Source organism: Hypomesus transpacificus, chromosome 14 (genome assembly GCF_021917145.1).
Source record: "Hypomesus transpacificus isolate Combined female chromosome 14, fHypTra1, whole genome shotgun sequence".
NCBI lineage: Eukaryota > Metazoa > Chordata > Actinopteri > Osmeriformes > Osmeridae > Hypomesus > Hypomesus transpacificus.
Window position 1 is genome coordinate 13210941 of NC_061073.1, and position 14927 is coordinate 13225867.

Sequence of the window (14927 nt, forward strand, 5' to 3'; positions counted from 1 at the left end):
TATCATAGTCAGAAAAGTATTGCAAAGGGGTGTATGTGTGGGAGTGTGTGTGTGGGGGGGGGGATGTGCAACACAACACAACTTAACTTGTTACGATATATATTAAAGCCTTCAGTGTTTACATTGGATTAAGATTGTTTTAAATCAGCCACACCCTATCCCCATCATACACACACACAAACTGCCTGACAACAATAATACTTAAACCAGAATCACGTGATTAATTTAAACACTGCTTGGATAAAGTAGGTTGAAGGGCCTGAGTTCTTACTAAGAAATCACCTTTCGACTTGCTGATTCAAGAAATGCTCCACTGTTTGTTCTTGAAGAAAACAGAACATTGTGCTTTCCAGGTCTTGTTATAAAACAGGAAAATTATTTCCATTTCCGAGAATTCCTGTGGTTTCATATTAGAGAGGAGAGCTTGAATATGCCTGGCGAATGTGGAATGTGTGTGTTTGATTAAAGAGTGATATTTACAGCCAAGAGTGGCTTTTGCTTGCCACGAGTTACATGCGTACATACGTACATACAGACACACACACTCACACACACAGGTGGATCTTGCATAGTCTAATAAAAATAGGGCCACAATTGATAGGCACACTTAAAGAAGAAAATACAACTTGTAGCTCAAGCCAACATCTGAGATATACAGCGTATAGTGTGTGTGCAAATGTGTGTATATGTGTGTCTGCGCATATGTGAAGAGGATCATACATACATCCTTACCCCACCTGCACCAGTAAACACTTCTGAAGAGAGAGGGATGAGATATAGAGGTGTCAGTGCAGAGGGCTCAAGAGGAGAGGGGAGAAGGAGAGGAGGATGAGAGGCATTTTACCCTAGATGGCTCTCTGTCTGTCCCTCCTCAACGAAGAGGGATCAAGTGCTGTTTAGATTGAGACTGGGATAAAAATTCCGCACTGTCCACACGCTCACTCTTTATCAAGTGGAAGAGATATTCCAATGATGAACGGCCTCTTCACAAAGCCCAGAGGGGGGAGAAGAGAGGACATCAGGAAGAGCGGAAAGGACAGGGTAAGACAACGAGCCAGGGACAAGGGGGTGAGAAAAAGAGGAAGCTGGAAAGAGAGGAGAGAGGAGCAGGAAGAAGGAGGAAAGGAGCCAATGAGGAAGTAAATTGTGCAGAAGATACAAGGGGGACGAGAGAAGACAAAAAGTAGCACAGACAGAAAGGGAAAGGCCCTGGATACGGAGAGATGGAGAAAGAACGTAGGAGAGTAAGGGATAGAAGGAGAAGGACAGGAAGGAAGGACACTAAACAGAGTAGTGGAGGGTGAAGAAGTGAGGAGAAGGAAGAAGTAGAGGGGGAAGAGGTAGATGGAGCATGCGACTGCACCGGCGAAAGTGTGCGCGCACGAGAGACTGTAACTGTCATTATAAATCTGTGGGCCAGGTAGCCAAGAATCAGAGATAGTGTTTGGTGTAAACAGATTTTTATTATCTGTCTTGGCGATGTTCCACGAGCCAGTGTTGTGCCTGTTTAACAGAAGCCACAGGCATCTAGTGTAGCGGTGAGCGGGCAGACATGCCCTGACAACCCCCACACCGCCAAGATCAACAATGTACTGCTAAGTCCCCACTTTGAAGGAGATCTCCCCCTTATGCTTAGTCTTGTGTTCACACACACAAACATGCACACACACTCACACTCTTGCACAGCCGCATACAGATATATACGGAATTGGAAACTACTCAAGCATAGCAGATTTTGCCCGACTCCCCCCCCCCCCAAACACACACATACACACACACACCACCATTACTGTAACAGCACAGAAAACAATAACTTTACATATTTGGTCTGCCATCCAAAAACATGCGAGAGATCAGATTTTTTATGCAGGTACAAACTTGGTAAACACATTGACATACTGTACAGGTATCACATACAAGACATAAAGCTGGAAAATTAGACTTGTACTGTATGTGCACTTAGCCCAATCTGTGTTGTTATTTAATGTTGGGTCAGATGGAATCTGGCAGATCAAGTGCACCAATGCACTGCACTGTCCAATGCGCTCTTTACATTCGCATCTTATAAGAAATAATTCCACACAGGTGGCAGAAGTTCTCAAAACGAGGCATGTACAGACAGCAGGGGTGGGAGAGCAAAGAGAGTGATTGGAGGAAAGAGAGAGAATGGAGGGAAGAGGTGGGAGAAAGAGAGAAAAGGGGATACAGAGAGAGATTGAGGGAGACACAAGGGAGGGCAGGATAGAACAATAAGGAGAGTGAGAGAGAAAGAGAGAGAGGGATACACAGAGAGTCAGAGAGAACGAGAGAGACAGAGAGAGACAGAGAGAGAGCAGCTGGCTGAACAGCTGGCCTGCAGGATTGATGTCAGAGTGAAATAAAACTCAACATATGTCCAAACATGAGGAGTCAGGCCAGGAGAGTTCCTCCACTCAGCACCAGCACACTTGATATCACGCGCACACACAAACCCACACACACACACGTTTCTGAGTGCACACTCACATGCACGTCCACAGACACCCACACGCGTGCACACACATTTGTGGGTGCACACACTCACACATTTGTGGGTGCACACACACAATAAACACGTAAGGAATAATAAAGTCAAACGGTGAATAAGTGTATAGCTGTATCTCTTTCCCAATGGCTGAGCGTTTAAAAACCATTAGAGTCCTGGGCGAGGAGTCTGATTTGTGTTAGCATGGTGTCTGTTACAGAGACACTATTTTCATCAGTCACATGACACCTGCTTCCTTGTTTTAGCTGGACAGTCTCTGGGAACTGGCTCCTTCTAGCCTGGAGGGGAGGGAGGGCATAGTATCCCTGCATAACCCTGCAGAAGCCCGGTCAACTACACACGGCAAGCTACTATACAAGCTAGATTTCTTGCTGTGGGGGTAACCGATCCGCAATCGAGGGTTAAGGTGCAAACATTTGGCTTACTGTAGGGCAGCTGCGGTTAAATGTCTGTGCATCTCTGTTCCGTTGTCAAGTGTAAGTTTAAGAATATGTAACCACAACTAGACGAGGAGAGAGGTAGGGGATAGTGGTTACAGCACTTGACTGCAGATCAAGAGGGCACAGGTTTAAATACCCCCTTGTACTGTATATTGTTTGGGATAATAGCGTCTACTAAATTAATACATTATAACATATCATTCATAAAGTGCCTTGCACCTCTGCCATTATGCTAGCCCAAATGAGTTAAGGAGACGTACCAGCACAACACACCCAAGAACATTCAACGTCACTCCCTGGAAATGTAGCTACCATCATTCTCTTGACTGAAGACGACAGAGGGTCTAAACAGCTCCAGAACTCTTTGTCTACTGTGTATGTCCAATACACAGGGCCCAAGACACAGCCTTCTGTTTCTACTTCTGTCCTGATTTGAGGAAACCCTACACCCCACCTCTCCAGTCATGCCACCACCCCCCAAACATGATGTGTGGTACATTTTTGTGACACAATGGCCTTGTCTAACAAATACAATGAATGGCTCGGGAGAAGGGGAATCGATGAAGATGAGGGTCACCAGGGGCTCAGCAGGGACTTGACGAGGGCCGTGAGGGAACAGAGAACACAGGGTCAGGAGGCTCCTGGTAGAAGGGTACGGGGCCTTGGAGGGAATAGACAGCTGAGCGAGAGGGAGAGTGCGTAACACAGTACTGCAGGATCGAACAAGTAGAGAAAGAAGAAGGGGGGGGTTGTGAAAGCGATATGAGTGCAGAGGAGAATAGCCTAAAGAGAGTGGCACTGAGGCAGCTGGCAGCTCAATCATCTGTAATGACAGCTATCGTCAAGGGTCGACGCTATCACCAAAGATGGTTTTGCTCGGCACATCTTCCAACCCACTTGCATTCCAACAGTCTTGTGCCATAAAATGTTAGCACCAAACTCCCCTGCCCTACTTTCAATCTATTTTGAGGTAAAAGGGAATGGATTCATATCTACTACTAGTTTATTTACAGAAGTGTTGAAAGCTTCTTTCCTCAATAGCTTAGTTTCAAGAAAGCTTTCCAAAGTAAATTGGTGAAGAAACTCATTGCATATGTTCAGACATATGCATGCATGCATTGCATGTTCACTGGCTGGCTGCCAAACCATGGATAAAGCTGCTGGGTGTCTCACAAGGCTTCATGTGCAGGGGGTCAGATCGCTGAGCGAATAGGAAAGCGGGCTATTAATCAGAAGGTTGCCGGTTTGATTCCTGGCCATGCAAATTACGTTGTGTCCTTGGGCAAGGCACTTCATCCTACTTGCCTCAGGGGAATGTCCCTGTACTTACTGTAAGTCGCTCTGGATAAGAGTGTCTGCTAAATGACTAAATAAATAAATAAAAAAACATTAAAGCCTCGTGCCACACGTTTTTACTAAAGTGATCCCTATCAATTACAGAGGAGAAGATGGAAACTAACCCCAAGGGTGGAGAAGGAGAAGAGTGGAGAAGAGGAGGAGGGGGATGACAAAGGGGAAGATGGTGAATAGGAGGTAGAGAAAGATGGAGAGGAGGAAGGAAAAGAGTATAAAAGGATGAAGAGAAGGAGGAAGGAAAAGGGGAGGAGGAGAACCAGGAAGAGGAGGTGGGACAGTGGGAGACAGAGGAGCGTCAAATAAATGGATATACTGTCAGAGAAGGAGTCCCGCTTTATGCGGGATTGCACATCATTTTCATCCCTTATCCCACGTCCCACATATTGAGAGGATATCCCGCATTTTGATTGACTCAAATTGAAGTCAAACCGCTGCAGGAGAATCTGGCTTTAATCCAATGGCTGTGAAGAAAGCAGGGCAGGCTGTCATCACGGGGCTGTGTTTGATGTCAATGTAACTGACATGGGTCAAGTGCAGATGGACCTGTCACAGTCTTTGCTGCCTATGCTACAGCCAACGGGGAAAATTGCGAGTCACCAGAAAATTACAAACTATGCCTTTACATGATGGAAATGTATTACCAAAAAGAAAAGGAAATACAGCTACAACAAAAACTGGGAAACTACTTAAAATTGGGTGAAGCCACTGCAAATTCATATGCAGATGTTTTCTTACCTTTTGTGCTCATGCACCATCAAAATAGGACCCTGAAATTGTCCCAGCCCTAACAGTTTCATTGTGCCCTCAATTAGGGATCACTTGAAGAAAAAAGCTGATTACTTCTAGTGAAGCGATAATTACTCTTTGAGTAATGGGAAAGATTATGTGTAAGTAGATAAACTGTAGAACTGACCAGTAGAGCCAAATTTAGACTGCCATTTTAACACTGACACATATGAACGTGCACACAATCACATTTAGTAAATCTACACCCGCACCCACTGAGAGAAACACACACACCTACAGCACCAACACACCATGATCCCAACAGGGGATAACTTACCCTTTGAGTGGCAGTGGGGAGAGGCTTAAATGAACTATCAGCCCTGAGGGACAACAAAGTGCAGCTCCACAGAAGGAGTCCATTGTCATAGATTGGGGTTAGGGGAAGTTTGGCTGCTTTGAAGTAGCCATCCAGCTGGTAAAGCCATTTCAGGCCTGATTAGATCCCCAGACTTTCAGCTAGAGTCAGGGCAGCTAGCACTTGGCAAGGCTAGCTAGCTAGCTAGAAACTACATGATGGAATATAGTGGGAAAATATAGACCACACAAGCTCATCTATTGTATGTTAGTGGCCTGAACAGTTGAACAATATATGCTTGCTGACTAGCTGGCTATCTAGGAGTCAGTTTGAGGGAGATTGGACCTGTGCTAATGTGGTTAACAACTGACAGTGACACTTTTCCTGTAGATGTGTGTGTGTTGGTGTGTGTGTGTGCGTGTGTGTGTTTACACTCGCACGTGTTCTTGTTCCTGTATGTTTGACTGCCAGTCAACAATGTGCTCTCATTGATTGTGACAAAACATGCAGAAGATGTATATAGAAGTGTCAAACCCAAAACTCAAACGCAAGCCTTTAGTGTATAGCTTTGTCTCATGTCTAAAACAAATTTGATTGAAAGGTATTCTATCCAGCACTTTGTGCCCTCAAAAAATGATTGGCCTGCCATATGAATCTCCTACCATGTTTGTCTTCTTCAAACTTTCTTGGCATTACTCTGCACATCTAATCACTAGGGAAAACAAGTGCAGTGGAAGCAGCCATTTTTCAGCATTCCAGCTGGACTTGATTTATTGTTGTATTGGCAAAATATTTAAATTAAAGATGGTTATATGCAGGTTAGAGGCATGAAATAGAGACGTTGTCAAGTGTTTGCCAGAAGCAGCTTGTAGCATATTAGATGGCTGACTAAATTGGCAGAGAAACAGTGCTAATGCCAAGACCCTTTAACACAGGAGGCTGTGACAATATAACTGATACTAATTGTATACATTTTTCTTTCATGTTGTTTGCTCACTCTAAATTGTAAGTTCTGGCACCCTGTGGTTGATATTTCTATTAAAAAACATGTCTAAAACTCAACTTTGGGGTTTCCAAAGGTTCTGTGAAGCAATGTAACAAAACAGTTCATTACAGTACTGACACACTTATAAAGCTACAGTACTAATACTACTAATACAATTTTTAAATCTGAGGCCACACTTTAGCACCAGGCCTCCATGTGAGAGAATAACCCTTTCCATTCATTATAACTGTCACAGGCACTTACTAAGACCCTTTGAGGTTGTTGAAGGCTAATAGTGAACCCATGGGGGACCGATACACTGAACGGCCTAACTATGCTTGTGTTTGCACTTTAGCCCTCGGCCAGCCTAGCTAAGCTAAGTAACAGCTTCACGGCTAATAGGGTTTAATTCCATTTGATGGCGGCAAATCTTACGTTGTAAAGCTGGCTCCAAGAAGCCAGGAAGTAGAGAAGGACAAGGGCGGGAGATAACGTTGGAGGGACGGAGGGATGAGAAGTAATGGATGTGTGGTGCATGGTAGGACCTGCAATCGATTGATCTTAGATGGTTGCTGGAGGAGAATACCAAGAGGATTTTCTTGGCAATTGAAGCACATCATACTATTATTATCCTACTGTAGGATATCTAAAAGATATGAATGGTTTATTTTGAATGCTTATAAAAAAGATTGTTCCTTGGCAATATGTTTGAAGATATTAAAACCAAACATATATATACATATATTATTTTTTTTTGTCAACAAAATTGTACCTGTACTATGTGAGTGGTTGGTGGGAGACCACCATTGACAAAAAGTAAACCCTTTTGCAAAACTTCACATTTCACTTCCTGTGCACAGAACATGGAAACATGAGCTAGCCTACAAAATGTCACTTCTAGCTACTGTAGCTCTGACCTAACATGTACCCTGGGCTCCAGTCCTGAAACGTGAAAAGGACCTCTGATTAGTCACTTCATCACACACAATCAAGTAAACCTTTTCACCATTATGTCCCTGCATACCTGCTCACAGAGACTAGGAAGGCCATTTTAAAAAGACAAGACGTCACAAAATAAAACTGGTTTGATGTGCTCTGGAACTCCGATGAATACAAGGTTACAGAGAGAAATAAATGACAAAAGCCTGTGCTGTAAAACATTGAAAACTAATGGAAGCCAAGAGAAACAACTACTTAAAAAGACTGGCCTTACATTTTTCAAAACCAATTAGGTCCAAGGTCTGAATCAGTGAAAAAGAATGTAAAAAAGAAAAGTACTATTAAAGATGAAGAGATAGAATGAAATAGCGTAGAGGTAATTTTTGCAAGGTTAAGCAAAGCTTCTGAATTGAACTGAAAAAGAAAGACAGAACGCTAGAAGAAACATTGAACAAGTCTGTGATCAAGAAAGGGAATTACATTCTCAAACTTACTGCCCTTAAATTTCATTAAATCGATCACAGTAATCCAAACATATTACCAACATGTCAATGGCTGCTGTATTTTGATGGAAAATTGCAATGTGAAGGAATCAAGCCGCTCGGCCTTTAAATGTATCCTTGTTCTCTTGAAATGAAACAGATTTTAACAAAACCCCCCCAGCCAGAGGTCAACAACAAACAAAAAATACATTATTAACAAGAAGAAACACAGCCAAATAAGACGAGCTACAGTAAATGCATCTTTTGTAACTCGTACCGTGTTAAACAATATGCCAAAGGGAGTTTGGAAACAATGTGTTGCGCCCTCCTTTTGGCATTAATTTTGTTGTGTTTATTCTCATAATATTGTGCTCCTGGGATAATCAATAATTATTATGGTTCTTACAGTACAAATGATTGAAGAAAGGAATTAGGCTCCACTAGAAACGTTCATTGATGTTGCGCTGTCCAGAATCTTCCTTTGTAGCTTTCAAATACAGCATGTTGATGGACCGGTGTGTGACACACAGGAAGAATATGAAACTAACATTTAAGAATGATTTGAACCCTTCCACCCAAAGCAGGAAAAAATGAAAAAGACCACAACATAAGCTGACAGAAATTTCAAAAAGAACGTTGGGGGGGGGGGGGCCTCTACGTATTTCTGTCCTTCCGTTACTTCACATCACTGAGACCAGGGCTGTAATCATAATTCATATGATATTAAATATTAAAATCTGATCAAAATGTCCCCCCCAATATATTGATATAGTAATATAAATACAATATAAATGTAATAATGTGTCTTAAATGTAATGTGTCTTTAATGTAAAAATGTAATCATATTCATGACTAAACGTAAAAGGTTTTCAGGGGAGAACCCTCAGACTCCCCAGCAGATTTAATCCCCCCCAATGTTGACTCCATGGCTACGACGTTGACTGAGACATAGATTGCCATGTGTCTTCTGTACTCTATCTGCTGTTGACACTGCCTGGAAGACATTTGGGAGTGTAACCTTAAGATAGCTTGTTCATAGGAACAATTTCTTCCCTTTGAGGAGAGAGATCAACAGTCCCTCTGATACTAAAACAATTATAATTCGTACAGGGTACTCTATAGAGGCCTTTTAGATGTAAAGTAAATGCCTCTGGGGTAGAGGTGCGAGTACAGGCATGTCTGATGAGTCAAGATCCAGATATGAACAAGGGATTGGGAAGCTTGTGTTTCAACCCACACATTTGTGATCTATGAGCAAGGGTTATTTGTCACTAGTGATGCAAGGGATCAAAGATCTTCAAAAGTGGATCAGGAAAGAAAGGAAAACCGTCTTGAGGGAGAGAACGTGTGCAGTAAAACGCTGAGACACCCACCCACACATTCATGCACACTCATGAAAACACACACATGACACACATCTCTTCCTTCTTGTCTACTCATACACACATACCGTACGTACAAGTCACCGACCAGGGCTCATCATCAAGTACTCACGCACAAGCATACAGACCACCGTAGAAAAAAAAGAATCCCTTACCGTCCTGCTCCGTTTTGGTCAGCTCCACCAGTTTCTTCTGTTTCAGTGTGTCCACTACGTCTGCCAAGCTTCCCTTGCGGCGTTCTGGCGTTCCAAAAGCAAGCCCGCCCAGCGGCTCACCGCGCTCCCGGGAACACTCCTCAGGCTTGGGCGGAGAAGTTGAGTTATTCGAGTAGTACAGGGAGCAGCCCTTACTACTCTCATTTTCCTGTTAAACGTAACAAGAAGGTCCACAGTTTTGTCTCATACTAATATACAGAGCTTTAAATGTGTAATTTCAACATACGTCATGAATTTGATTACTTTCTCAGCTCTTATTGGCCCTTTCTAAACTGGTGGAGTGTCAGCTCTGACAAAGTCGTACTGTAGATCGTAGAAAACGTGAACACTTTTCTGTATCCAGAAAAATATGGGTACAGAAGAAAATTATGTCGTCAAAACTTGCAGAAATTATGCAAGACTAGGCCGCAAGACAGGTGCATACCGAGTAACATGAAAACTTGTTATTTGTTTCAACTTATTTACATCTCCTACATCTTACATCTTATTTACATAAAAAAAATGTTAATCATGTAATTAATCTCCTTACAGTTCACTCTGTGTTCTGAAGTTAGTTTACAAATCGCAAAGCTGGCTGTCGCTGGCTTTGGTTGGCAACCCAAGCTCAAAACCTTGGCATGGAGAGAGCATGGCGATAGGAAAAGGTCGCGTTCATAATTCAAAGGTTTTGCAACAAAGTCAGTCAACCTTGGATCTCATTCAAACTCCTCACCCTCCTCCCTTCTACTACTTTTGGATTGACTAATGCTTTTAGATATTGGAGATTGGTGTAGGTCAAAGCCTCTAGGTCACACCTGCAGTACATTGCTTAAATGTCTAAGAATGGATACCATTGTTTCTACATCCTGGAACTAACATACGGTCTTAGAAGCTAGTGTTTCTGACGTACTTGTTGATTGCTTCTCAGGTAACAGATGCAGAGTTTGCTATCCCCAGAGGTTAAATGAAGACTTATTTTTTGTAAGGTAAGGCCTAACAGACCTTGTTAAGCCTATGAGAGCAAGCAACAACAAAAAACTTTCTTCATTATATGTTTTATTTTGTGACTCGCCTATATATATATTAGGCGATATATATTCCTCCTCCCACATGATTAAAAGCCCAAAGTCTTTGCACCAAGAAGAAAGAGCTTAGAAATCTAAGGAAACCATAATTGTCCCACAACAGAACACAGGTGCTCTAAGACAAGATCTATTTTTGTGTGTTTTCACCTACTCTTAGTGTTAGTGGGGATCTCCAGGAACTTTCAAGGGCTTAGGTTTCAAAGACAAGGGGCTTTGGCTAACAGTGAGATCTTAAGATGTCCTTGAATGGTGTCCAAGAACTCTTGTTGTGCATTTGTCTCCAATGGATGTCTTTGTAATGGGGCTGTGTGTGAGTGAGTGTAAGTACTAGATATTTACAGATAGATCATACATCCCCTTTGGCTGCACCTTCTCATTTACAACCTAACCAATAGAGGTTAATCATTTTTTTAAGTAAATACTGTTTGTTTTTCTTCGTTTTTGTGACTTACTATGGAGTACCTGCGTGTGTATAACATGTCGATGTGTTGTTATGATGCTGTATTGTTATTTGATGGGACGGAGGAAGGTCTGGGTCTTACCGTGGAAGTAGGACCTATACTGTCCCAATCAGACACAGGTTGGCTGTCTCTGATTGGCTGGTGATTCTCTTGGTGAAGTTTGCCATGCAGAGGAGACGTGGTTGAGGCCATTCCGTCTCTGTCGTCATTGGCCCAGCCTGCACTATCCTGCCTCATTGCTTCCTCATCCTCTGTCACCTGGGGAAATGGAGGTGTAGCTCGCTTGGAAGACATCATTCTGAGGGTGAAAAAAAGCAAGGAGAAATGTGTGACTTTGATGGACAAGATTTCTTCACTTTCTGGACTGCTGGTGTTCTATCTAGATGTTGCACAAAAGTCCAAGGTGATTCCATAGGAGAACCATCCACAAAAACGACTCTAAATCAAAACATCAGGGAGTTTGATACTTTGGTGTCATAATTATGCTGGAAAAATAATTCTAAGTGGATATTATGATAAGGATAGACATGGCGCGTCCAATATTTCAAGTTCCTGTATGAATTTGATTAATCGATGACATCTCATGCACAGACATCTATACACAAGCGCACTTACACACACACTAAATAATCAAATTTCCACAGTGGGTGAAATCTGCGTTATCAATGTGTGCAGGTTGCTCAACACCACACAGCTGTAAAAAAAACTAAAAAACAGTAGATGTAGCTCCATGTGCTTCTTTAAAACTAAGAATATCCTAAGGCATGACCTGTGTCAGATAATCACTGTCATGATAGTGTAATTACGCCACTATAAAACTCAAAATTAATGGAAATGATAAAACATTTATGGGTACAAATTGAACCTTTTAAACACTGTTAAACTCTAAAGATCACCAACGCCAGCTCAGTGAAGCGAAACAGAGCAGCACTTGGGTATTAGCAGCCCACAAATCAGACAGGGATGTTTATCTGTGTTCTATTCAGTCTCCTGGGCACGATAAAAAAATAAATCAACCCCTCACTCAAATATCTGAAAGGAGAGGAATAGAGAGGAGGGGGTAGGGGAGAAAGAGTCACTGAAAATGGCAAAGAGAAATATTAACACCATCTGAAAAAGGGGGGAAAGAAGGAGAACGACAAAGTGGGTTGAAGAGGTTAAATCGCTGGTTGGAGGGAGGGAAAATAACTACAGAAAGGAGAAATGAGAGGAGGAATTGGGAGGAGGAGGTGGGTGAGGGGGTCCACAGTACCAGGTGTCCACAGTGATTTGATAGGAACATAGGCTGGATCAGAGATGGGGGGGGTCTGTAACTCTGTCAACTGGAGAAAATTATACATCATACGTGCTGAAAGTCCACGGGGAGGGGATGGGGTGGAAATAGGCAGTGGATGTGTGTGTGTGTGTGTGTGTGTAGTTGCAGCATGGTCTGAGTGGAGTGGCGGCATGAGTGACTGAAGGACTGATGGTGCTGAAGGTCCTGTTGCTTGATTCTGAACAGAGCCAAACTCAAACCACTGAGCCATCCATGAATAATGTCATAGGACTCTTGTACAATGCCATGAGACACCAACCCTGACCCAACACTGACCCTACGGATGATGTCAGTTACTCACTCACATCAACAAGATTGTCTACATGGTGCACAAGATTGTCCCCGCAAGTGCATACTTTACGCTCAAGTTTACTACTTTTCCTAATTTACAAATATTAAAATGATTTTCACCAATTTAGCACGGGTGCTATAACCAACAAAAAAACAAAGTTGGTTATCATAGGAGAAAGAGTCAGTCGGTGGTATTGGATGAGTGTGTGTGTGGGGGTGGGGGCGAGGGGGGTGGGGGAGTGAGAATAAAGAAGGGAGCCTATATTTAGCTGACAATATTGCTGCTGCTGTGTTTATGGGGGCTTAAGAGTTAGCTAGCTTCTTGGAACCGACTTCTCATATGGTCAGGAATGCCACGACTCATAAATCGCTGCAACCGATACAGTTTCATCACGCAACAGACCCAATGCTATTGGTTAGCATTTGTGAAACCAAGGCCGTGTGTGATTAAATATGATTAGCAAAACCAATCAGAGAAAATACCAGTCTTGATTAACGGCAAACTCGGTGGAGTAAAAAATGCACTGGTCAATATTCTCAGAAGAAGAACTTACATTAAGTAACAAATTACAACAATGTACTGTTTTTTTTTTAAATATGGCTGCTGTTATAGTGTCTCAACTTCATTGAGGCCCATTATGAGGCAGGGGTAAGTTGTTTCATGTGGTACTTAAAATAGGAATAAAGGACCAAAACAAGAATCCTGTTGATGCTCACATCTCAATTTGAAGCAACCCAAAGAAGATTGCAATGTACCCATCAATTACTACCTAATATCCTATCTGATTGTTGCAACACAACTGCAACCAATAAGGAGGCAACAAAAATGTTTTTCTTGTATATAGAATATTACCTCAAATATCAAGTTGGCAGAAATCTGGAGAAGTCTCATGAGATTCATGGAGAAATGAAGCTATTACAGTTTAGTCAACAGTCATTTCCCTGTAGTCAAGTTCATTCCAGTGAAGTCCACAAAAAAATGTAGTCATGTCTGAGTTGAGTGACTGATGAGACATCAATAAGATAATAGTTGGAACCAAAACTGTGTTTATATGTAGTATTGTGAGAGGTTACCATATAAAGGCACATTTCCATTTTATTACACATATGAAGGGTGAAATCAAACAGTTTTCCACTCATACACTTCAAGATCTAAGACATTTTACAAAATGTATACATAAATCACACTATGCATTTTTGAAAAAGTAATATACAAGATTCTGGAAATTCCCAACAGTAGCATTTTTACATATAAAATAATTGGTGGAAATTGGGGGACATTAACCAACCATGCGATACAAATCCAGAATAAATCATAAACATAATCCATATGAATTACATTTGTACTTACTCTGAAACTGATTATACCTCCTGGCAATAAGGCAAACTGAGAGCACAGCTACTCTACTAACTGCCATCTCAGGGCATTGTAGTCAAGGTAGTTCTCTTTCCTCTCTAAACCTCCAGAGCTCCAGACATACTGAAGAGATCTTCCACTGCGTTTGGGCTATGCAGTTTACAAACACACTCACTGAACTACTGTCGACGGAGGTGGTTTGCCGACAGGACAGTTTCGCTTTTCAGCTCCACCTCTCTCGGACAGTAACTTAGAATCCCTTTGTGAGCGTAAGAAAAGCTGAAAATGGGGTTCGGAATTTGGCAGGAAAGCATCCTTCATCTCTGGTCTGGAACCTGGCTACTTGGCTGAAAACAATCAGGCATTGTGGAGCGTGGAAGGAGAGGGACCTGTGACAGATGAGAGAGGGAGAGCGAGGGCCCCCTCTTAGGAAAACAGGACACAAAGCACTATTCACAAGCCAGGTCCCTTCTGCCACTTGTGGAGCAAGAGGAGGGCTGCCACAAAGGACTCTGGTTCAACCAATTGGGTGTAAAATGTCCAACCATCACAGCTGAAGTGAACAGAGGAAGTGGGAAATACCAGTGAGAAAGAGAGAAATAGGGGGGACAAAAACAAGAGGTGGAAAAGTAACCTTGGGGTTTTTTTTTGGTTTGGTGAAAAACAAGACAAAAGACATGCTCCGAAGTGTAAGTGATGGTTATTTGCACTAGAGTGTCACAAACAGTCTCTGAACTGGACCACCTATTTGACTGCACAGCTCTGAACGTTCGTCAATCTTCAGTCTGTCTGGACTCTCATTAGATCATTGCTGACCGCTCCAAACAGAGAGCACTGTCATTAGTCAGACATGTGGAATGTGGACACACACACTGCGTTGCTTTCTCTTCTAAGGATTCACCCATTCTGACACTCTTTTTCCAAAATAAACAATGTTCACCAGCAGCCTGGTCACTGAAATAGGTCAATTTTAGAAGCAACCTAATGACAAGAAAAGCTGTTTTGTTTGCTATCATTCCAATCCCCGAAATTCAT

The 14927-nt window shown here is 42.4% G+C and overlaps 1 protein-coding gene across 11 annotated transcripts in view; it reads right to left on the minus strand.

Annotated features, from left to right (window-relative positions):
• The window catches only part of sox6 (SRY-box transcription factor 6), a 68029-nt gene that overhangs the window by 31604 nt on the left and 21498 nt on the right, over positions 1-14927 (minus strand). For all 11 annotated transcript variants that reach the window (XM_047033310.1, XM_047033312.1, XM_047033318.1 and 8 more), the window contains 2 exons: positions 11011-11227; positions 9345-9552 (listed from right to left, as the gene is read on the minus strand). In XM_047033310.1, the coding sequence (XP_046889266.1) occupies positions 9345-9552; positions 11011-11226 (424 nt within the window). In that variant the 5' untranslated portion in view covers position 11227. The remainder of the gene's footprint in view (positions 1-9344; positions 9553-11010; positions 11228-14927) is intronic.